The sequence below is a fragment of the Silurus meridionalis genome, chromosome 5 (genome assembly GCF_014805685.1).
Source record: "Silurus meridionalis isolate SWU-2019-XX chromosome 5, ASM1480568v1, whole genome shotgun sequence".
NCBI lineage: Eukaryota > Metazoa > Chordata > Actinopteri > Siluriformes > Siluridae > Silurus > Silurus meridionalis.
In genome coordinates, this window is record NC_060888.1 from 15,536,618 (window position 1) to 15,558,899 (window position 22,282).

The 22,282-nt window shown below is 38.7% G+C and overlaps 2 protein-coding genes and 1 non-coding gene across 8 annotated transcripts; 1 reads left to right on the forward strand and 2 right to left on the reverse strand.

The window, feature by feature from the left end:
* Positions 1-174: 174 nt before the first annotated feature.
* mospd1 (motile sperm domain containing 1) lies at positions 175-7,781 on the forward strand. Of its 3 annotated transcripts, none has more exons than XM_046849235.1 (6): positions 175-320; positions 3,925-4,202; positions 4,296-4,371; positions 5,720-5,952; positions 7,157-7,318; positions 7,408-7,781. In XM_046849235.1, the coding sequence occupies exons 2-6, from the start codon at positions 4,049-4,051 to the stop codon at positions 7,437-7,439; spliced, it is 657 nt and encodes a 218-aa protein (XP_046705191.1). In that variant the 5' UTR covers positions 175-320; positions 3,925-4,048; the 3' UTR covers positions 7,440-7,781. The 3 variants fall into 3 exon arrangements, with proteins under 3 accessions (XP_046705191.1, XP_046705193.1, XP_046705190.1); XM_046849237.1 differs by lacking the exon at positions 175-320 and adding an exon at positions 441-1,004; XM_046849234.1 differs by lacking the exon at positions 175-320 and adding an exon at positions 1,634-2,174.
* A 2,584-nt stretch (positions 7,782-10,365) lies between these two features.
* pabir2 (PABIR family member 2) lies at positions 10,366-18,339 on the reverse strand. 4 transcript variants are annotated; one of them, XM_046850074.1, is made up of 10 exons: positions 18,281-18,339; positions 16,333-16,411; positions 16,178-16,231; positions 15,318-15,361; positions 15,071-15,125; positions 14,308-14,409; positions 14,114-14,199; positions 13,959-14,023; positions 12,663-12,765; positions 10,366-12,326 (listed from the first exon to the last, which is right to left on the reverse strand). In XM_046850074.1, the coding sequence occupies exons 2-10, from the start codon at positions 16,333-16,335 to the stop codon at positions 12,191-12,193; spliced, it is 648 nt and encodes a 215-aa protein (XP_046706030.1). In that variant the 5' UTR covers positions 16,336-16,411; positions 18,281-18,339; the 3' UTR covers positions 10,366-12,190. The 4 variants fall into 4 exon arrangements, with proteins under 4 accessions (XP_046706030.1, XP_046706029.1, XP_046706028.1 ...); XM_046850073.1 differs by lacking the exon at positions 18,281-18,339 and adding an exon at positions 17,590-17,769; XM_046850072.1 differs by lacking the exon at positions 18,281-18,339 and adding an exon at positions 16,704-17,755 and having other exon boundaries at positions 13,959-14,020.
* Positions 14,781-14,935, reverse strand: LOC124386674. The gene has a single exon (XR_006925995.1). It is a non-coding gene; the product is annotated as a small nucleolar RNA U109 (small nucleolar RNA).
* Positions 18,340-22,282: the final 3,943 nt, after the last annotated feature.

Sequence of the window (22,282 nt, forward strand, 5' to 3'; positions counted from 1 at the left end):
CTCGCTCCGCCGCTCACACCCCATTGGCTGAGCTCAGGCCACAGTGGCCACGCCTCCGGCTCATGAATATGCGAATTGGGTTTTAGAGCTTTTCTCACCCGCCTCACACTTTTCCTTCCTTCTTGGTGTGAGGGGGGAACCGCAGGCACGTCGTGCTCTTCCTTTCACTTCTAAACACGAGTATGATACGCCATTGGATCCGCTGGAACAAGCATACGTATTGGCATTTTTGTTATGTAATTCGTGAGTGCACACGCTTTTAAGATAATCCCACGCCAAACGTCCTTTACTAGTCTTCTCTTCTGGATGTCTTCATGGAGGTGGGGGAAGTGCTCATCAATGCGATTTTTTTTTATAATAATTCCTTCCCCCCTCGCCCTTTTCTCTGATCTTTTTTTTTTTTTGCCATAAAAAAGCGCCATTTTTTTACATTACATACTGCACTGTATGTCTGATTCAAAAGCGTTGCTCATCAACATCAATTATGCTTCACAAATACTACGGACTAATCCATGTACATGCCCTTTGCAATACGGACACTGCAGGAGGGAGGGGGATCCTGCATTTCTTTTTTTTTTTTACAAAATAATTACGATAAATAGATGTGTATATAACCATATAATCCCTGCGACGCACGTGTCTATTCATACGGGTATTTAACCTTCATATCCACATCTTGTTTTTCATTTAATACAGAAGGTTGGATTATGTTTAATGGTGCAAAGGACATTATTGATATGTCAGGACGTGACTCCAGAAGGCGACTCAGTGCACTGTACTTGAGAAGCGGCGATCCACGTCACATTCATGCAGCTTCTCTATAGGACCGCCTTGTGGAACAGGGCGCTAAGCCCCGCCCACAACTGACACAGCCTAGATAACACATGTGGGTTCCTGTTGAACTTCGGATGAAACTCGGAATTTTAACTGGCATGTGCACACTTTGATGAACAGTCATCGCCACGTGTGAAAATATGTTGAGCGCCATTAAAAAATTGCACATGGTAATTATTAAAAAAAACTATTACTATATATTGGACAAAGTGCCTCGCACAGCTACAATTGCAGGTGAACTCTGCACGTGCGCAACACTTTCTTTCTTTTTATATTATATAGAAACTTTTTTGTGTGGATGTACAGACAGATAAAACATCACAGGTGATCAAAGATTTTGGCTTTTTTTGTGGGATGTCTTCTGAGTTATTTGGCAACCTGCGATTTCTTTTATACACATATTTACATTAGGAGATTCTGACCCACGTATGTGTCCCTTTGTGTAAGAGTTATGGCTCATAATGTGTCCCGTCAGGATTCATTAACACTGGTAAATATATCCGATTGCTTGCTCTCTCTCTCTCTTTCTCTCTCTCTCTCCTCTAATGAATCCTGGCAGTGTATATTACAAGTCATAAACCATTTTAAAGTCCTGCACTACCTTTGTTTTCGAGGTGGAAAGTTGAATCCCTCAAGGCAATGTGGCAACAGACAGTAAACGCCAGTCTCTATTAATACAGTTTAACATTTTACAAGAAAAATTTCCAGTTTATTGTCATGCATGTGATAAATAGAAATGTCTGACAACAAGGTCAGATTGAATGCTATAGATGAAATGACTTGTCGTAAAAAAGAAAGTTAAACTTTTCTTGTGGACTTATTTGTTTTTGGTGGTTTATATTACAATAAAGGGGAATTGCCCTTGAACTAAAGGAGGAAGCAGTAGGCTGTTGCATTAAGTCTTTTTATTGCATGCAAGTGAGTACCATATTCGTCTCCTACATTGGCGACTAGATCATATCTTGCATACATCCTGATTTTACTTTTGGTCTGGACTTGTTTTCAATTAGTAATAATGTAGATCTCTGTTGTAGCTCGTGCACTGTATAAAAAGCTGCCTGCCAACCACGCGTTTATATCCCTCACTGATTTCCCACTTCTTCTCGCTCGGAATCCTACTTTTTACAGCCTTGCAAAGCGGAACAAACGATCGTAAACAAGGAAGAGGACAGCATGTCCACAATTATTGTATGGAGGCTCGTTGCGTCATAGAAACTAACGCCCTCCGGCATCCCAGAGTTCAGTGCGCGAACTGCAGCGCACCGACAAAGAAAAAAAAGGCAAAACAAGGGTGGGATTTTGCACAGTACCTCGCATCAACATTAATTGTCGTGACAAAGGTAAACCTTTCTTGTTACTCAATTAAGATGCTGATGTGAATTTGACAATAAAATAAAAAAATATTCTGTTATAACCAGGGTCAATATGGACATAATTTGATCAAGCTGATGAACAAAGCCTGTATGGCAGGAGATATGTACAAGCTCATATCTGGATTAGCACGATGTTATGTGGGCTGTTTTTTTTTGTACTCTGGTTTTCATATTAAAAGACTCGACAATCATCACCATCGTTGAATATCATTTATAGCGTTAAAAGAAAACACGATGGCTAAAGTCCGGATGTCTACAATGTTTACATTAGGCTGCTGTAGCTGGAAGAGCTTGTGGGATGTAGCTAATGTTTAACGAATACTATGTGGCTACTACGTGACAACACGACAGCTTGTTAACAAACATCCCACAAAATGAGTTTTTGGGTGAAACCAAAGCCGTATCGGAGAAAAGATCGTGTTACAGCCGGTTGTTTATGTGTCTTGTTAGCTCGAGCTACACCGGACAACATTGGCATACATGTCATTTATGTCACAGCATTTTAGAAAGCAATCATCAGTCTGAGTACTGCGTCAACACACATGTTAAGTTAACTTATAGTCTACCAAACTGGTTGATATGTGTGTGTGGTTGTGTGTTGTTGAGTTTGGGAAGTAAATATTAGAATTATTGCGGAATCTCGCACGCAATAGTAATGAGATCTGCGGGTAAACGTGGTCACGTGACTAGCCACGTGTAGCCTTCGGGGTTTTAATTTGGGCCTGGGCAGTCGCGTTGTGTATATATTTCTGTAAAATGTATTTATTTAATTAAAGGCTGGTTAACTTCTGTCCAGTATTTATTAGTTTTGTTTCTATACCTCAACTTCATTCATCCACATTATCTTTACTTAACAGATATTATTTTGCTCTGTTTGTGTGCCACTGGTATGAGATTTCAGTGTTTTTGTTGAATTCAGAAAAGTCTACTGACCATTGGTTGTCTTGATTGTGTAAAGAGCAGCGTTATGTCACTGGTTGGGCCATTGGACTAATTTCGGGGTCAGTTTGGCCAAAATGAGATCATACATGGGGCACACAGGGTGAAGTGTTCATAAACAAGCTACACTTTACTGTGCTCGATACTCTTATCCCAGTGCCACGCATGATGCAGCACTTTTTCTTATGAATGGCTAAAAATCCAACTCGGTTGAGAGCCGATGGCCGAAAATTAATGTTGCAGTGTAGTGAACATTATATTAAAATGAAAGCCATGGTTCCTTTCATTTATGATTTATCATCTAAAATGAATAGGAAATAAATGACATCTATTCAGTGACCTTCAGTCAGAGACATAAACCCTTATTTCCAGTAGTTTTTCCAGCTACTCAATCAAAGGTCACCATGGACCCACTTTAGCTCGTTGGTCAAGGTTTGGTTATTTCTGATATATAGTGTAGAGAAGGACTCACAAATAAACTATATTCAATCATTGTACACGTACAAAGTTTGCTACACGTCTTTACTGTTTTTACATGCATGCGCAGATTGGATTTTTTTGAATGTATTCTAAAAACATAATAGAAACGATGTAAAATCCCGCCTTATACATAAATAGTTTATTTTCTTCAGTCATGGAACATTTTTTCCCCCTCAAAAGCTTAATTTTCTCTTCTTATATATTTCTCTTTGTCACAGTGCTTTTGGTACACTGAATCAGGTTTTGTTACTAAAAAACAAATAATAAAAAACAGATAAATTGTGCCTTTGTTTTTAAGGCTAATCATCATGCTGCGAAGGAACTGAGTGAGCAAGGCCAGCTGATGTTTAAGGGAGCTTCTGCAAACTCTGAATCCAAAAGAGAGTATAAACTAAAGTGCTAGGTTTGCTCAGCCTGTGCCAATGCAGCAGCACAGCCGGCAACCCGACCTAGTGGAAGGAAGACTTCCAGTGTTTGTGTTCCCCACAGAGCTGTTTTTTTATGCAGATGAGCAGGCCTCACACAAGCAGGTGCTTACCCTTTACAACCCATATGAGTTTGCACTCAAGTTCAAAGGTAAGATCAACACAAGTCTGCAAGCAATACATGACTGTCTTTTAGTACACTCCAAATGGTAGACTGATTTAACTGTTTGTTGTTCCTTCTCAGTTCTGTGCACAGCACCAAATAAGTATGCAGTAGTGGATGCCACTGGTGCTGTCAAGCCGCAATGCTGTGTAGACATGTAAGTTTTTTAAGTGTCTGTTATTTAACCAAGAGATATATTGTTGATCCAAGCATTAAATTTAAATAGGAACTATTCACTAGGTATACCTGGGTATAGATTTTAAAGAAAGAAACTACAAAAATGCGAAGGACACGTTTGGACATCTACTTGTGACAGTTTCTAAAATCACCATTTGGTTATTTTCTTAACACCAGGTTAAAATGCACCTAAGTGTAATGCAAGTTGGAGAATGTCATTGGAGAAAAAAGTAATTAGAAAAGTTTTGATAAGAATTTACAAGGTTTGATGTGATTTTCTTTTCTATTGAATTTGACAGAAGGTTATTTTGGTATGAATAGAACAGGGGGAAAATAAAATAGTTTTTGTTTATCAGCACTAGATTACAATTGTGTGTGTTTCTAATGAAATACACAAGACTTATTCATCATCATGGAACTTCCTCTATAGAGACTACCCCTATAAAAGCAGATTATTTGGCAGTTTTGGTGTATTTGTCTAAATAATGACAAGAAGTAGACGTTTCAGAAGCAATAGTTGCTCTTGATCAGTTTGGGAAGGGTTATAAGGCCATCTCCTAACCATTTCAAATTCACCATTCAACAGTAAGAAGGATTGCTTACAAATCGAGAGCCTTTAAGACAGCTGACACTATTTCCTGGAGTGGGCTCAGGGATATTAAGGGGGGGGAAACAGAAGCTATGTGACCTACATGCCTCAGTAAGCATATTAAATGTTCGTGTTCATAACAGCACAGAAAAATGCTGGACATCTATGGATTATATTTATTTGTGACTAGAAAAACCCCCTCTATTATGAAGCATGATTTAGGGTTGAATTAAGGATAATTTGGGTTTGTTTTGCAGCTTTAGGTCTCTGCAGTCATTGAGACAAATGTGAGATGTGTGTTCAGCAGCTTAAGCTTGCCCGAATTGGGTCATGAAACATTGCAATGATCCTAAATACACCAACAAATCATTACCTAAATGGCTGTAGAAGAAAAAAAAATCTTGAAAACGATCTTGGGATACCAAAGTCCAGACCTCAACCCCATTGCAATGTTGTGGCAAAATATTAAGAGAGCAGTGCATAAAGAAATGGATTCCATGAAACATCAATTAAGTAATGTAAAAAAAAAAAAAAAATATTTCTCCAAAACAATGTGGGATACTGGTGGACATGTTACTGTGTTGCAGTTGGTTTAGAATGATGTCTCCTTACTTTTTATTTATTTATTTATTGTAAAATTAGATTTGTCTAAAGAAGTTAGTAAAGGCCACACAATTGAAATGGTCGATACGTGATCTTTTTTCCGCTTTGACCTCTTGCCGTTTCCTCCGTCCTATAGAGTGATCCGGCACCGAGACGTGCGGGCCTGCCACTATGGAGTGATCGATAAGTTTCGCCTGCAGGTGTCTGAGCAGAGCCAGAGGAAAGCTCTGGGCCGGAAGGAAGTAATGGCAACGCTGCTGCCCTCAGCAGCTCAGGAGCAGCCTCAAAGCCGGCCTCAGGAGGAGGAGCGCAGGATGAAGGAGCAGCTCACTGACAGCTTGTTCTTTGAGCAGACTGCATTCCAGACAGGTAGCGACAACTGTACTAGACCTCATGAAACTTGAATTAACGAATAAGCACGTGTGAGTGGTGTGTGTTTGTTGAAGATCGGACACCAAAAAGATATTTAATTCATATGGGTTACTTTAAGCTCAGTATAAGCTAAATATTGGAAGACATTCAAACATGTATCATATAAAGAAGAAATTGTTTTTATTCAAATTATATTATAGTATTTATTAACAATGCATCGATATCAATAATGCAATCATATTTTGGTCCAGTACCATGCCCATTGATCTGTACTTCTAAAAAATGCTCTGATACCAACATCTGCTATCACCTGATACGATGTGATATAAGCCCAGCGCACGTTGCCTTGCTAATGAGCAGACTGCATGAAATGACAGCAGTCTGAAAGCATTCCGTGTTTAATGATGGCAATCAATGCAAAGCAGACTTCAAACTGTGCTCAGCAAAAAATATCCACAGCAGGAACTATAGCATCTTCCTACATTACAAGTGACCTGATAAAACATCTTAACTATAAAACCCAGCAGTTGGGTGAGTGAAAATATCAGCCCTTAACCAATAAATCTTTAATGACCAGCTGCTAATGGTTTTTGACAATGAGGGATTCCGAACCATTGAAGACAATCAGGTGTGCTTCACTTACGACACGAAAGTGAAACAAAACCAACTGTCTGTTGCAGTACTACTGTATAGTGCTACTGTCACAACCCCATTAATGTAGCCAGCTAAGGCACTTAATTTACAATCAACTCAGCAACAAAATATTATTTTAGCATCTACCAGACGTGCAAATAGTAGCATTGTACAGATTAACAAAGTGCAGTTGACTATGTAAAAATATATCCAATAAACATTACAAAGTGAATATATTTAGTAAATAACAAATCTCTGGGCACTGAGTATGTGTAGACAATTCTATATAGTAGAAATGCATAAACGGATATGAATGCATGGTACTTGGGTGAATGAACATGCTTCCTTGTTGATTACTTCTAACAAATGCACTCATCACTATTGGTTTAGGCAAGCCATTGGCAAAGTGGTATTTACGTGTTCTTAATATTCACTGTGTGGTAGTTCCTTCTACATTATCCTGCGGGACAAATTTTTGTCACTAGGTGGCAGTAGAGAGTTACGTCTATGATTTAATAATGATTTGTTAATAATGACTGAACTTTTTCTTTATGTATGTGTTCTACAGAGAGTCGTGCAGCGTCAGGGGGCCCCAGCCTGTTAACTGTCCTGTTGGGATTAGTGTGCATGGCTGCGCTTATGCTCCCTACACTGGGAGAGCAGGAATCCACAGTGCCTGTCTACCTCCACTTAAGCGTTAATAAGAAACTCGTAGCTGCTTATGTGTTAGGTGAGTTGCACTGTAAATTAATTTGTGTACAGATTTATTTATTTTTTTGCGCATGTATCCATTGTATTTTTGTGTCTCTTCGGATTCAGGTCTTCTCACAATGGTTATCCTCCGCACATGATGTGCCACTGGCTGATGACTTTGTATAGAGGAACTAAAGAAAAAGAGGGGAAATAGACATTTGCACAACCAGAAGAGTTGTGAAAAAAAGGGGTGAACCCATGTGAAAGATAAAAATCAACTCTTTTTTTTTAACAGGAACTAACTGCTTAAATGATATTACAAACAAGTGTATGCCCCAATGAAGATGAAAACATCATGGGGCCAGGGAGGGATGTACTCTGAGAGGACACCCAGAAACAATGACTGAGCTGGCGACTGAGCCACGCTGACTATCAGGGATGGTGGGATGGGGTTGTGTGCATAACCATAAGGAATATGTTAAATTAAACGTTTTACTTCATCACCTGTGACAGTGCCTTTATTCTTACTGCCACAATATGTAAAATGAACATGCATGTGGATTTGTCTATTAACACCTATAAAGTTTACAATGTCAGCCAAATCATTCTTGTATGGTTTTCATCCATGCAAAAGATATATATTTATAAATGTTTATAAACAATGAATAGTATATTTTGTGCTATGACATAATAGTTGACTGCAATCCAATTATCTACTTATGTACACACTTAACTGTACACTAGTAACAATATCTGCATAAACTGCAGTTTACATTTATAGGCTCTGATTTTTTTTTTTAACCAAAATCCTGAAATGAATACACTAACACTTCCCAGAATGTGCTTTATATATATATATATATATATATATATATATATATATATATATATATATACACACAGTACAGACCAAAAGTGTGGACACACCTTCTCATTCAAAGAGATTTCTTTATTTTCATGACTATGAAAATTGTAGATTCACACTGAAGGCATCAAAACTATGAATTAACACATGTGAAATTATATATGGAATTATATACATAACAAAAAAGTGTGAAACAACTGAAAATATGTCATATTGTAGGTTCTTCAAAGTAGCCACCTTTGGCTTTGATTACTGCTTTGCACACTCTTGGCATTCTCTTGATGAGTTTCAAGAGGTAGTCACCTGAAATGGTTTTCACTTCACAGGTGTGCCCTGTCAGGTTTAATAAGTGTGATTTCTTGCTTCATAAATGGGGTTGGGACCATCAGTTGTGCTGTGCAGAAGTCAGGTGGATACACAGCTGATAGTCCTACTGAATAGACTGTTAGAATTTGTATTATGGCAAGAAAAAAGCAGCTAAGTACAGAAAACGAGTGGCCATCATTACTTTAAGAAATGAAGGTCAGTCAGTCTGAAAATTTGAAAGTGTCCCCAAGTGCAGTCACAAAAACCATCAAGCGCTACAAAGAAACTGGCTCACATGCGGACCACCCCAGGAAAGGAAGACCAAGAGTCACCTCTGCTGCGGAGGATAAGTTCATGCGAGTCACCAGCCTCAGAAATCGCAGGTTAACAGCAGCTCAGATTAGAGACCAGGTCAATGGCACACAGAGTTCTAGCAGCAGACACATCTCTACAACAACTGTTAAGAGGAGACTGTGTGAATCAGGCCTTCATGGTAGAATATCTGCTAGGAAACCACTGCTAAAGAAAGGCAACAAGCAGAAGAGACTTGTTTGGGCTAAAGAACACAAGGAATGGACATTAGACCAGTGGAAATCTGTGCTTTGGTCTGATGGGTCCAAATTTGAGATCTTTGGTTCCAACCACTGTGTCTTTGTGCGACGCAGAAAAGGTGAACGGATGGACTCTACATGCCTGGTTCCCACCGTGAAGCATGGAGGAGGTGGTGTGATGGTGCTTTGCTGGTGACACTGTTGGGGATTTATTCAAAATTGAAGGCATACTGAACCAGCATGGCTACCACAGCATCTTGCAGCGGCATGCTATTCCATCCGGTTTGCGTTTAGTTGGACCATCATTTATTTTTCAACAGGACAATGACCCCGACCACACCTCCAGGCTGTGTAAGGGCTATTTGACCAAGAAGGAGAGTGATGGGGTGCTGCACCAGATGACCTGGCCTCCACAGTCACTGGACCTGAACCCAATCGAGATGGTTTAGGGGTGAGCTGGACTGCAGAGTGAAGGCAAAAGGGCCAACAAGTGCTAAGCATCTCTGGGAACTCCTTCAAGACTGTTGGAAGACCATTTCAGGTGACTACCTCTTGAAGCTCATCAAGAGAATGGCAAGTGTGCAAAGCAGTAATCAAAGCAAAAGGTGGCTACTTTAAAGAACCTAGAATATGACATTTTCAGTTGTTTCACACTTTTTTGTTCTGTATATAATTCCACGTGTTAATTCATAGTTTTGATGCCTTCAGTGTGAATCTACAATTTTCATAGTCATGAAAATAAAGAAAACTCTTTGAATGAGCAGGTGTGTACTGTATATATATATATATATATATATATATATATATATATATATATATATTTTTTTTTTTTTTATAAAAAACAAAGAGGCAACTTAGGTTACTGTGCAGCACATTTAGCAGTAAAAAAATAGTGACTGTCTTAAGGGTATTGTGTTGCACTGTTGAGTCAAGAAAGCACAATTGACTGGTAGATCAACTACAGGTAGAAATTAATGCAGTGTTCTGACATTTTTGTTTAACAAATGCTAACAATAACAGAATCGAACACATTGTATTTAAGTCCCATTATTGGAAAAGTTTGCAACTATCTAATAGCAATGTATTAGCAACTTACACTACTGGATTTTATTCATTCCCCTATAGTGCTGGTATTTAATACGAAGATACTTCCAGCCATTTCTTACATTCAGGGTCTTTGTAAGGGAAAGTTAATAGCTAAAAGCAACCTGAGAGAAATGGGAGTTCTACAATAAGAGCTCAGTTCAAATCCGCCAATGTAGCTCCTTTAATACTGTAATGTTGCTCGTTAATTATTTCTCAAAGAAATTGCAACATAAAAAGCATGACCTCTTCTCTGGCAAAAGAAACTCCATTCCAAGATTTGCCAGACCAATAATTTATTTTGTAATCTGAAGATCACTGATAAAGGGGACAAGAAAATATCTTTGTCCATTTAGAGCCGAGCTCAGCAAAGCACTCGACTCACTTAACACATAAGCTTAAGGTTTATGCTCTTGAAAAGAGGACATTGTAATTTAAATAAAAGACCAGACAAGTCCAAAGGACAAAAAAAAAAAAAACCCACAAACAAAAAAATTGCTAAATCAAACCACAAACACTGCAACCATCAATACAGTACAGAAAGGGGACCTCCATGACCCACATACTGCTCCTCCCTCCCTCTTTGCAAAGACAGACATTCAGAGAAAGGATGTACAGTGCAGTTTTGCCTCAGGCATATTTCTAATATGGGGCAATAAAACGCACTGTTAATTTCAAAATCATGGAAAAAAAAATTTACAATCATTTTCTTGCTTGCAAATAAAAACATTTACGATGCATCATGCTCTGAGGAAATAGTCATTTTTTTTTTCCAAGGAAACTAATTCATAAAGCCATTTACAGAAAAAAAAATTCTATTTACTAAAATAACAAAAGCTCAAATGCACAAATACAATTTTACATCTCTTATTTACAAACGTTTACTTGAATCAGCAGATGACCTTCCTCCAGACCCTAATTATTCTAAATGTCTCCATCAGCAGCTGCTTCTATTCTACTAGTTATCCAAACTGCGTTCTCGCCAAAATAACTGACAGTGGTATGCAGTAGTTCTCATGTTTATATAAAAATAAAAAAAGGGCATTGAACACAAGTCATTTGTATAAGGTTGGTATTGTCACACAGTGATTCCAAAGACAAGCGAATAAGGGTCAAGCCACCATTTTAAAGGGCTGTAAAACACACTGCAGTGAGGCAGTTCACTTCTCTAAAGCTGACAGGGCTAAACCACATCCCAAGGTGGTAGACCTGAAGACAAATTGCAACTCGGACTGTAGTGCTCAAATCCTGGATTTAGTGGTACAACTCCCCATTAATATTGCATGGTGGCAACTGTTAACTCCATTAGAAAAACTTAATGAAACACTAAGAGTGATAAACAGGCACTCGTCGATAGTGTTGCCGCCTCCTTCCATCTGCATGAATAATGAAAGGCTGATCCTTATACACGTGACTAAATGCGGATTCAAACGGTAAACGTATGCGATGTGCAATCGCACCCAGCTGTCAGTTAACTGCTCGAGCACTGTGCACACATTCACTCCCTCATGGAACACAAATGACAAGCTAATAGACATTAAAATGTATGTACATACTTACAAAGAACATAAAAAAACCCAAGCTGGAACCCAAAAAAATTTAAATAAGTTAAATTCTCTCTCACAACACCTGTTGGCATTCTGTTTGTGTAAATTAATAGACCTGGTCACAGCCAACCTACTGGTACTGTTGCAAATGGGAAAACTTTGCTCTGTAAGAGCTTAACTTTGTATAATAGAATTCTCTCCTCATTTAAGAAAGCCAGGGGGACAAAAAATAAAATAAAATAAAAATCATACAGAAACTGCAGGGTTCTGAAATGCTGTTCATTTCATTATGGAGCATCACCCCAAATATTACACCTTTTTATAGCAGCTGGTGTAAACAGCATTCAGTCTTTACTACTGCTGATTACCCAAATGGTACAGTCCATACAAAATACCTGCAGGGCTTTGGCTTCTTTTATTACAGAGCTTCCCCACAATGACCCACAAAAAATCCTCACATGAAGAAAAATAAAATAAGTATGGCTGGGAAGGCATGGAACAGAAGCACAAGAAACTCATTCATGTGGCCTTTTCTTGTTCACAAAGACACGTGTCGATCACTTGGGTGAAAGGTCCTGAAGCGGGGTGAAGGGGGAGTTGCTTGAGGAGGGTGAAACTCCTTCCATCTTAGATGGAGAACCCGAAGAAGAGCCGACACTACTGAGGCTTCCATCAAGCAGGTCAGCAGATAAACTGTAGGAATAGAAACAAATCAAACCTTAGGGTACAACAGATACCAGACTAGCAAGAAAGAAAAAAAAAAAAAAGGTAATCGCTGAAATTTACTAATCTAAGCAAAACAAAGAGCTTCAGGTTCAAATAAAGATAATAGTTACTTACTTGTTTGCTGTATATAATTTAGCCCAATGGAGTTAATGCAAACAAAATCTCTTACATTGGTAACACTTTTCACCAGCCAAAACAAGCTCAAAATGTTTCCAGGTTTTAGTAGACACTCTAGCTTGTGTTTTACTCAGGTGCTTTGTCATTCCAGTAATCATAAAACCAAATCAGATATGGAAAACATACCATGAGTTGAGTTCAGGCAGGTGGGCCGTCTCTGTGGACAACATGGTGGTGGTACCCTGGAAAAGTCTCTTTGGCTGGCTTTCTGCCTCCATCTCTCCTGAAACTAAGAAGTGACAGAACAGATTTAACAAAAAAAAAAATTCTCTCTGAAAAAAGTTCAATAAAGTGCTTTTCACAGTCCTGTGCACATTCATTAAAATATATGCTTCCTATCAGTCTCATGACAGCTGCCAAAACTATAAAAATAATCTTAATTCCTAATCATAGTCCAGTTCCAAATGAAAAGTCACAAGTATCGAGGTTCCACTGTGTGTGTGTGCATGTGTCATTCCACATATTCAAATTACCATGTTAAGTATTTTTTCCCTGAAGCCTGATTAACAATGACCTGCAAATATTATGTCTTAATAGATTGCTAATTTGGAACTATTCACGATTCTCTTTAAATCGACCAGAGCCACAGTCCCATCTGAAGAGAGCAGCCTACTAGGCATGATACCATCACTACCTTGCTTCCCCACAGAATTAGGTCCAAAAAAATGCTACCTGTAGCAGAATCTGCCATATTGTTTAGGGGTTAAGAAGGAATGGCTTTTTTTCACCAAAAGAATGTGGGTTCTTCTATCAAGCCACACTACACCAAAGCCCAGACATGAAAAGAAGACAAGATATTTGCCACATAAATCAAACAGCCAGCACTTGTTAAATGTTTCTGCAGCTCCTTAAACGTCGCTGTAGGTTTCCTGAAAGTTCTCCCTAATAAGCTTGGAGAGTCTGGTTCTTGGTGAGGTCACTGCCTTTTTCTCCACTCGTTATGATTCAGTGTTCCATGGCAAATGTGTGTTGGAACTTTTTCCTACCCTTCTCCTAATAAATACATTTCAACATGACATCCTGTACTCGTGTTGTAAGCTCTTTGTAGTCTATGGCTTCAGAATGAAGATGAAACCAGGATGATGTGGAAAAAGAAAAATTCTGAACTGGCGAATCTTTACAGAACATAAACAGTTAAACAGAATCGCTTTAACAAAAACAGCTGTATGATTGTTCACATTCAAGCTATTGTCTAAAGTAATAATGTCAACAATGGTTTGAATGCGATTCTGTCTCTGTGACAGAAGAAAATAATAATCCCTTCTCACACCAATAAATGTTTGCTAGAATGTATTAATATGGTCAGGAAATCATGAGTAACTCCTGCAGGCAACTTTAAATCCACCTTACAGACAGACAGCCTTAGCATCACCACTCAGGACCATCCACAATCTAATTCTGTATGCATAATAATAGTTTTACCTTTTCGTTTGATGGGCCCCAAAATGCTGGGTCTGATGCAGTTGATGGGGCTCTGACTCCTTCTGCTGAGCACACACAGAGCACCAGATCATCGCATTAATGTTAATACATTAGCAGGTATTGTTTGCGTGTCAAATAAAATAGCACATATTTACCTGAAGCGGCGTGTTGGGCTGGGAATGGGGCTAGGAGTTAGACCATTACTGCTCACCAATATTTGCAGAGATGGAGAGAAGCACTGCTGCTCATTAAGAAACGAGAACACTTGCATAAGCATTAGCGATATTAAAATCAGAAAAACAGAAGTGCACGTGTAGTGCTTGGCTCGATGAAATCGTCGAAGTAATACCTTCTTCCCAATTCCTCTGGTGGGAGATGGAGCCGGAGACACGGGCACAAAATCAATACGCTTCGGCGACGATGATGAAGACTTCTCAAAGTCGTTGTCACTCTGGAATACCACAATACAGACACACAGTTCAACCCCAGATAATTCGCGGTTCGGGAAACTCGCAGCTCGGAAAATCTGCGGGTTCTCGTTTGGAACCTAACTAACAGCAAGTTTCAGATTATCTTAAAATTCGTGGGAATCCACAGCGGGACCGAATGTTCAGGAACGTTAGGAATAACGTTTTAAACTATGCGTTTGGTCAAACGCTGTACACTATTACATTTAGGGGCTGCTGGGGTGCGTCCAAACTTCATGGATTTTCAGAACTCGCGGGGCATCTCAGAATGTAACCCCCCTCACGAGTTCCAGGGGACCACTGTACACACCTTCAGCCCATATCGCAACAAACCGCAAAGTGCGTTTGTGAGGAGGAATGTTGGAGTTTTATACTACCAACACAGTCTGATCTCGAGAGACTGGTGGCCCTGTTAACTCCATCTTACTGTAGCATGCTTGTTTCTACACCCACAATCTCATCAGTGGGGAGAGGGTGGATGGGTTGTGGCAACAAAGCCACTGCATGCAAACTTCAGCCTTTGATCACTTACAAATACTTTACATAATATATGGGCCAACAAGTGTTACAGGAACCCAGTGTCCCATGATGTAGAGTGCTTAACATACAACAACCAGGAAGTTCTGACAATACAGCAAGCCTTACCAGACTAAGACTTTCCTCCCATGACTGGCTCATTTGCATTGCAGCCTGCACCTCCCTAGTTGGACAGAAAGAATATAAAAAAAAGAGAGAAACAGAAAAAACAAGAAAAATCACTCAAAAATAACAGGAAATGGGTGGACACACCATGACCATAGAGAGGTTGTTGATACCAAGATTTCATCTGTTCAAAGAAATATTTTATTATAGTCACCCATAATGAACAGCATCCGGAAAGCCAGTTATTTACCGTTCATGAGCTGTTTCCCGGTTCATCACATCTACCCCCTCCTCCTACAAAGACAGACGGACATACATATTACCTATTAATCAAGCAGCACCATTTACAAAACAGTAACATGCAAGCTCCAGTGTTGTGGAAAGAACAGGCATGTGCAATGAGATATCTCTAATATTACACAATTACACAGAAACGGATAACTTTATCCAACAGATGTGGAAACCATCAAATAAGCAGCGTTCTAACCGAGCCAATGCCTAAAGGCAAAATAAAGACAAAAATGCATTTTAGTACATCATCTACTTGCTCCTTTCTTTTTTTTTTTTAACAGATTGAGTTCCATACTTAAGTGGTTCTCATCTCAATTGTGTTCAGTTTTAACTCAACAAAAATTTTGGGTGGATTTCACAACCCATTCCTTCTGGACTTCCCCTACAATCACACTACAGCAACCTCAGTTTCTCTGCTAAACAAATTGTGCTAAAGAAAAAAAAAAACTGCCTACTGTTGCTATTACTCCTAAACACTCAACAAGGCATCTATTTTTGTAGTAGCTGCTGCATGTTAGCAGTATGAGTCTCAGTGCATGTATAAGAATTTGGCCAAGTACTATGCGTCATGATCATACTCATGTTTCGTGACAAACAAAAAGTGTTATAGATTTTTATCGAATGTTTATTCCCCAAAAAAAGTACAATTAAGAGACTTAAGTTTTCTTTTGGTCCTTACACGTAAATGCACAGATTCCAGAGAGGAAATGGAGGTTTCCATTCACATTCACCAACAGCTTGTGTTTTCAAGTATTTATAAGTTAAAATTTCGAAACCTACTAACGCGTGGTAGAGTTAATCAACAGACACTGGGTTTACCTGTTTGATTCTTTCAAGCCTGGTGCTAGGGATGCGAACTGGAGAAGATGGAACCTAGGTGTTACACAAACAACAATAAGCAGAAAGAACTTTGTGCACAGTCAACAACATGGTGATTATGTGAATGTGAACCAGATTCATTGCGTGTTGCACACCATGTTCGGCCGGTTAACAAGAGTTGTGCTGTTTCGTCTGCTTCGTTGGATATCTCTCTGGAAAACCTGAGAGTTGTCACTGAAAGACAGAGTTACATTTTTACTGAATGCAAAGTAAAGGCAAACAAAGCATAGGGTGCGTTTGCATGGACATTGCGTATAATGTAAACAGTCTGTGCTTTAAGACTAATGGCCTTGTTCACTTTAAAGTGTTTTGCAAATCTGTGATTTCACACTGCTGATATCAAGGAGGGTGGTCAAGTAACATTCATGCAGTTTAGTCGAAATTGGTCGAACCCAGAAACAGTGAGAATAAATCTTTGAATTGGTTTTAGTTCATGAAAATTACGAACGATAGACGGTCAATGAACCTTAAGCCGTTTATCATGGGCTCGCTGTTGGATCGCCGCAAGTGTCCGTCTCCCTGCAGCAGAGCCGACGGCATGTCCAAGTCCAACTCCATCTTCTCCTGCGCCATCATGCCTTGGTTGTTCATGGTGCTTTCCTAAATGTCCGAATTCACTTCACAACCGCGTGCACTTCGTTTCTCCGCTAGAAAGCTACATCGTTGAGCGCCTCAAAGCAGCCAAAGCGAGTTCAACTGCCGCTTTTATTTGCGCATCTCGCAGTGTTCAGGCGGTTAGCACAAGCTAACGAGCCCTGCACGCGTAAAGGACGTCTACAACCGAAAGCAGCTGCTAGCTACATGCATGGCCACACTAACCAGAAATCACGAATCCGTATACGGAACCATGTGTCCATGATTTTTTTTTTTCCCCCCGATCAAATTTTCGACGTAACCTGCATGAACACGCGGCCGCACCAACTTCCAAATCGTTCGGTACACCGCTTACAGCTTGTTAGCTTTTAGCTCTTAACGCTCCTTCCTCGGACTCCAGCAAGCTTAAATTTCAACTCCTGCTGCTTTTTTAGAAAATACAAAAAAAGACACGCAATAAAAAAAAAACACCTACAACCTTCCCCGAGCAGGAGCTGGTCGTACTGGGAAATGTTCAGTTTAACTGTAAAACACAAAAAGGCTCAATTGGTCCTAATTAGAAAAGAAAAACTAGCATCCTGGCTAACCAGCCTGTCTCTATATCCATGCAAATATATATATATATATATATATATATATATATATATAAATATATGCTGCTGATGCGCTAGCATGCAATGCTAACCCGCTACCTATATCACTACTCTATTATTTAACGAGCAAACAACTTATTAGCCATCATCCTCTTTCTGTCCAACCTCTGTCCTGCCCGAGCATCAGTCTGAGCGAACAGATAATGCGAGTGCATGAATCTTCCTGTGCGAAGTTTGTGGTTATATCCCTGTGGGCGCCGCACTGGACATCGAGACTCGACCAAGCTGTTCCGCCCTCGCTGTTATCGCCGGGTGACCGACAGAACCTGCACCAATCAAACCTCTGGGTCGCCGCAAGCGTGAGCTTTTGAAAGGGAAACCAGGGCGCGGGTAGCCAATGAAATCGCAAGTTCATCGTACTTCCTGGAAACGTTACGTTCTTACGTCATATTTGCCCCGCCTTCATTTTCGGCCCAGAGAAACGCATGCGTGCCTTGAGCTCTTTGTTGGTAAAGTTACCTTAGAAATTATTTTACTAACAAACAATGCAATATTAAAAGTTTACGCAAGCATTTACACAGAAGCACTGAATCATGGTGAACATATAATTATACTTTAGCACATCTTTAAAAAAAACACCCATTATTCACACTATAGCAGCCATGTAGGCCAATACTGGTAGGCCTGGTAGTATTCATAACAAAAACAGCTGCTAAGCTACATGAGTTAAAATATCATTTTTTCCTGTTGATTTCTAAAGAATGTATGATTTATGATAGCTCAGCTTGTCTAATAGCAGCAGAAATTATGCACTGCAAAAAAAACCAACAAGCCAGTCTGGGTTCTAAGGCCTTACCTCTCCTGCAGCAAACACCCTCTCTCCTCGGCTCTTCCTTCAGACTGACCAGCCTTCTGCAGTTTAAACATGTTCACACTTCACTGCTTTAAACTACCAAATCCTTTTACTATATCATGTTATTACACGCACTGTATTTCTGATAACAACATAGGAAAATGACACACCAGAACTCATTTCCATTCTGTATTTTTTTTGTTTCCATGTAATATGGTAATACAATGCAAAGATCCTGACCTGCACCCATACTTATTTATTATATTTATAACAGTGAACTGTAAATATTTTTTAAATAATTAGTATCTAACTGCCTATTAATGTCATCTATGAATTTTTTATTTAGTCTTCACATTATGAATACTTCAGGCCACAGGGAGAATATTACAGGGGTATTGTCTTGTTCATTTCTTTGTCATAGTAGGAGTGTTAAGATATCAGTAAGGAAGCTTGATTTTAAATGAACCATATTTTCTATAACTATAAAAACTATAAAAACCTAAACTATATTATGCTTGGTTGACATGTTGGCATAGCGGATAGTGTTGCCACTTCGGCGATCTTGAATCCCAGTTTCATTGTCTGTTGAAGTTTCTCTGCATGTTCTCTATATGCCGATATAGAGCTTACAAGGGTTTCCTTGGGATTGTCTGACTTCCCAAACCACATGAGAAGGTCTATCTCCGGGTTTCTAGGACAAGTCATGTCATTGCTTGTATTTTTTTTGGTCACTTTTTGTTTTAGTATAGCCTATGACTAGGCACAAGGACAAAAACAGCACAGAGTAGGTAAAGAGACATATAATGATAACGAAACTTATACATGGTAAACAAAAAATATCTTTAACCAGATCACCATCGGAACTCACAACCATATTTATTTAACTGGCCTGATTTTAGATAGTTCTTAAGAAACAACAAAGCTCTGTGGAAGTTCTAATGAAATTATTCATATGAAATGGTTCCAGTTTACTTCCCTTATCCAGAGTTTACAAAGTACTCTTTGTCACACACGTTAGTCTAACTTCATAATAAATACACAGAGCTCACCATTCACATTACAGCCTATGTTCGTCGGCAGACAGGGTTTTTGGTTTTCCCTATAATGTGGTATGATGTCACAAATTCATTACTCAGGAAGTAATGTTCTTGTTGGCAATAACCTTAATAAATTGAACAGCTTAGTTGAATAGTTATATCAGGCTAGCATACATTTCCTAAATGCCTCATATGCTTTTTAATCAAAGGGGGGAAAAAATCCACCAAAATACTTGCTTATTGATCATTTGAATTAGCATGTTATCTTTAGCAGTCCAAAATTGGTTTTGTAATAAAATTCTGAGTTGCTTGTTTTAGTTATTTTAAACATCTTTTATTGACCTACTGGTCCATTTTCACTATGGTTAATGGTTTTCTGTTTTATCCACAATGCCGTTTAACTGCCTGTGCTTTAACACTACCTAAAGTGACTCGAGCAGTAGCAGTCTTGTCCGTTCTCACATCCTCATCTCTACACTCTGCTCAAAAACGGTTCCCATCCATACCACCATGTCATCATCTTTGCTAACTAGCCAAACTGAGTCTGCCATCAAATCAAATCCACCATTCTGGAGTGTTTACTATCTACACTATTTCTATACTGGATTTCTCATTGACATTAAACATTTATGTAAAATAAAATGTCATGATTTAAGAAGTAGTTGCTCTTTTGTGTCTAGGAGCTACTAGCAAAATCTAACCATTTTCCCTAATGTTTAAAACTGTGACACGTGTAGCTGAGAACAGCTAATGTTGTATAGGAAAAACAGAAATATAGTAAAATGTATTTGCTTCAAGATGGACTTTTTCTTTATTATTAATATTTGCATGTCACACTTTGGGTATGTTTACAACACACATGATTTATACAGCTACTTTGCTTTATCAGAGGGCGAACCGTCGCAATACTGTAGCATAGAGACAATATTAGGAACAAGGAACATTGTTTTAGATTAGCCGATATCTCCAGGACCAGGTCTTGGAGTTGCTACCTGGAGGCAAGAAGAATGTACAGAAAATGTGTCTAGATATGACATTGTATGATATTATTGTGCGTTTTGAACCTTTAAAAGCCACTTTTCACAATTACATATAGCACTATTTTTTAGAAAACAAAACTTGTTATTAACATGTGTGTAAAACTAATATCTTTTAAAAGGTTCTTCAGCGCAGGAGGTAAAAAAAAGACCAAGCCATGGGGACAACGGAAACGGAAAAAAGTAAAGTTGTCTTCAGCCGAAAATATGATGACTAGTATCCAAAGTTCAGTTCACATGCTCCAAACACTGTGTGTGGAGATACATTAGCTAATGAGTCAAATAAGTCATTAATACCTTGCACAGATAGATAGATAGATAGATAGATAGATAGATAGATAGATAGATAGATAGATAGATAGATAGATAGATAGATAGAATTAAATTATATTGTGAAAAGTAAAGCAAATTGCATAGCAATGGATACTACAACTAACATCACTTATCAGGGTCAAATCCTAAACATTATTTTATTATTACTTTTTTCTCAGTAACAAATGGGAAGAGACAAACAAGGAAACTGAAATGATTGTTTTGTTATTAAACATTTTGGATTTGTACGCGTAATAAGACGGTGGAAGCTCAGCTGCACTCCTCCTGTGTGTGTGTGTGAGAGTGAGAGAGAGAGAGAGAGAGAGAGAGAGAGAGAGAGAGAGAGAGAAAAAAAGAGGCGAGGCGAGGCGAGGCTGTAGCAGCACTCAGGCTCCCACAAAGCTTTGCAGGAGACCGTGCAACCAAATTTCAGGCTTTTTTTTAACGTTTCGGCGCCATTTTCGATTGGGCAGGAGGTAAGTTTCAGGATTTTCGGTGTAATATTTTCACTATTTTTTTTTTAAACATCTTCAAGTATTCTAGTGAACTTGTCGTTTATAAGCTTCTAATCTGTTCTGTTTCATTGTGCTTTAGTTCAGATTCTATTGTGTTGGTTTTATATAAGCGCAGTTTCCTGACCGCAAAATGTAGATTTCGGACACTTTTCTAAATAGTTGAAACCCAACGATGTTTTGAGCACAATTTTACAGTTTATACAGGTTAAAAAAGCATAACAAACCAGTAATATGCACAATTCCAGCGAGTTGTGTTTTAATGGTTGTATTTATTGAGTCGCGGAAAGTGTTTTACTGAACGCGGTTTATTCCCCCGCAATAACATAATGATTATAAGTGCAGGACGATGATACTATAGGGGCCGTCTATAGGAGATTATATATATAAACCATACATTCTACTACTGACCAGTGTTCCAGCACGAATTTGTGAAAAAATACTCAATATGTATAATAAATGTTTAATTAGCAAACATGTTAAGAAAGTGCGTTGTGCGTGCTGAGTAAGCAATAATGTTCATTGATTTGTCAACAGCAGCATGTACAGACTTGTTTTTTTTTTTTTTTTGTCCATAAAGGCTCATGCAAAAAGGCTATTTCTTTTTTCACCATGTCTAGTGGAATAATTATATAACATTAAATTCGGTGAGCTACTTGCAAGTAAAACTGTTTTTAGTCCGTTTTATTTACTGTGCAGTTTATTTTTATTTAGAGGAACTACCGAGCTGCTAGACCACAATGTGTAGCCATTTCTGAACTCAGTGGTGTATCAGGATTGCACTTGTCTCTGCTCTATTTACTTCATAGGTTTTACTCCGATTCACGTGTTTTTATTTATATTATTTATTAGTTTTTGTGATTTCAGCAAATTGCACCATTTAATCAGAATAATTGTTTGATCCCACAGGGAAAAAATGTTAAAATATGAAAGTAGCTTTCAAACATGGCGTTTTATTGTCAAAATGCAGTAAGATTATTGCAACAGATCAGATTTCAGTGTGTGTATTTCCAGGGAAGTCACGTTGCTTATAACCAGGCACAAAAGCAAGCAAGCTGAGGCCTGTCCCACAGGTAAAGTTGTCTTGTTATTTTCTTAGTTTCTCGT

Coding starts and splice junctions, on each gene's coding strand:
- mospd1 (XM_046849235.1), top strand. CDS start 4,049: ATGCAGCAGCACAGCCGGCAACCCGACCTAGTGGAAGGAAGACTTCCA. Junction 4,372..5,719: donor CCGCAATGCTGTGTAGACAT/GTAAGTTTTTTA, acceptor TCCGTCCTATAG/AGTGATCCGGCACCGAGACG. Junction 7,319..7,407: donor CGTAGCTGCTTATGTGTTAG/GTGAGTTGCACT, acceptor CTTCGGATTCAG/GTCTTCTCACAATGGTTATC.
- pabir2 (XM_046850071.1), bottom strand. CDS start 16,828: ATGAACAACCAAGGCATGATGGCGCAGGAGAAGATGGAGTTGGACTTG. Junction 14,024..14,113: donor AGCCCAACACGCCGCTTCAG/GTAAATATGTGC, acceptor GTGTGTGCTCAG/CAGAAGGAGTCAGAGCCCCA. Junction 12,766..13,958: donor GGGGCCCATCAAACGAAAAG/GTAAAACTATTA, acceptor GTCACTTCTTAG/TTTCAGGAGAGATGGAGGCA.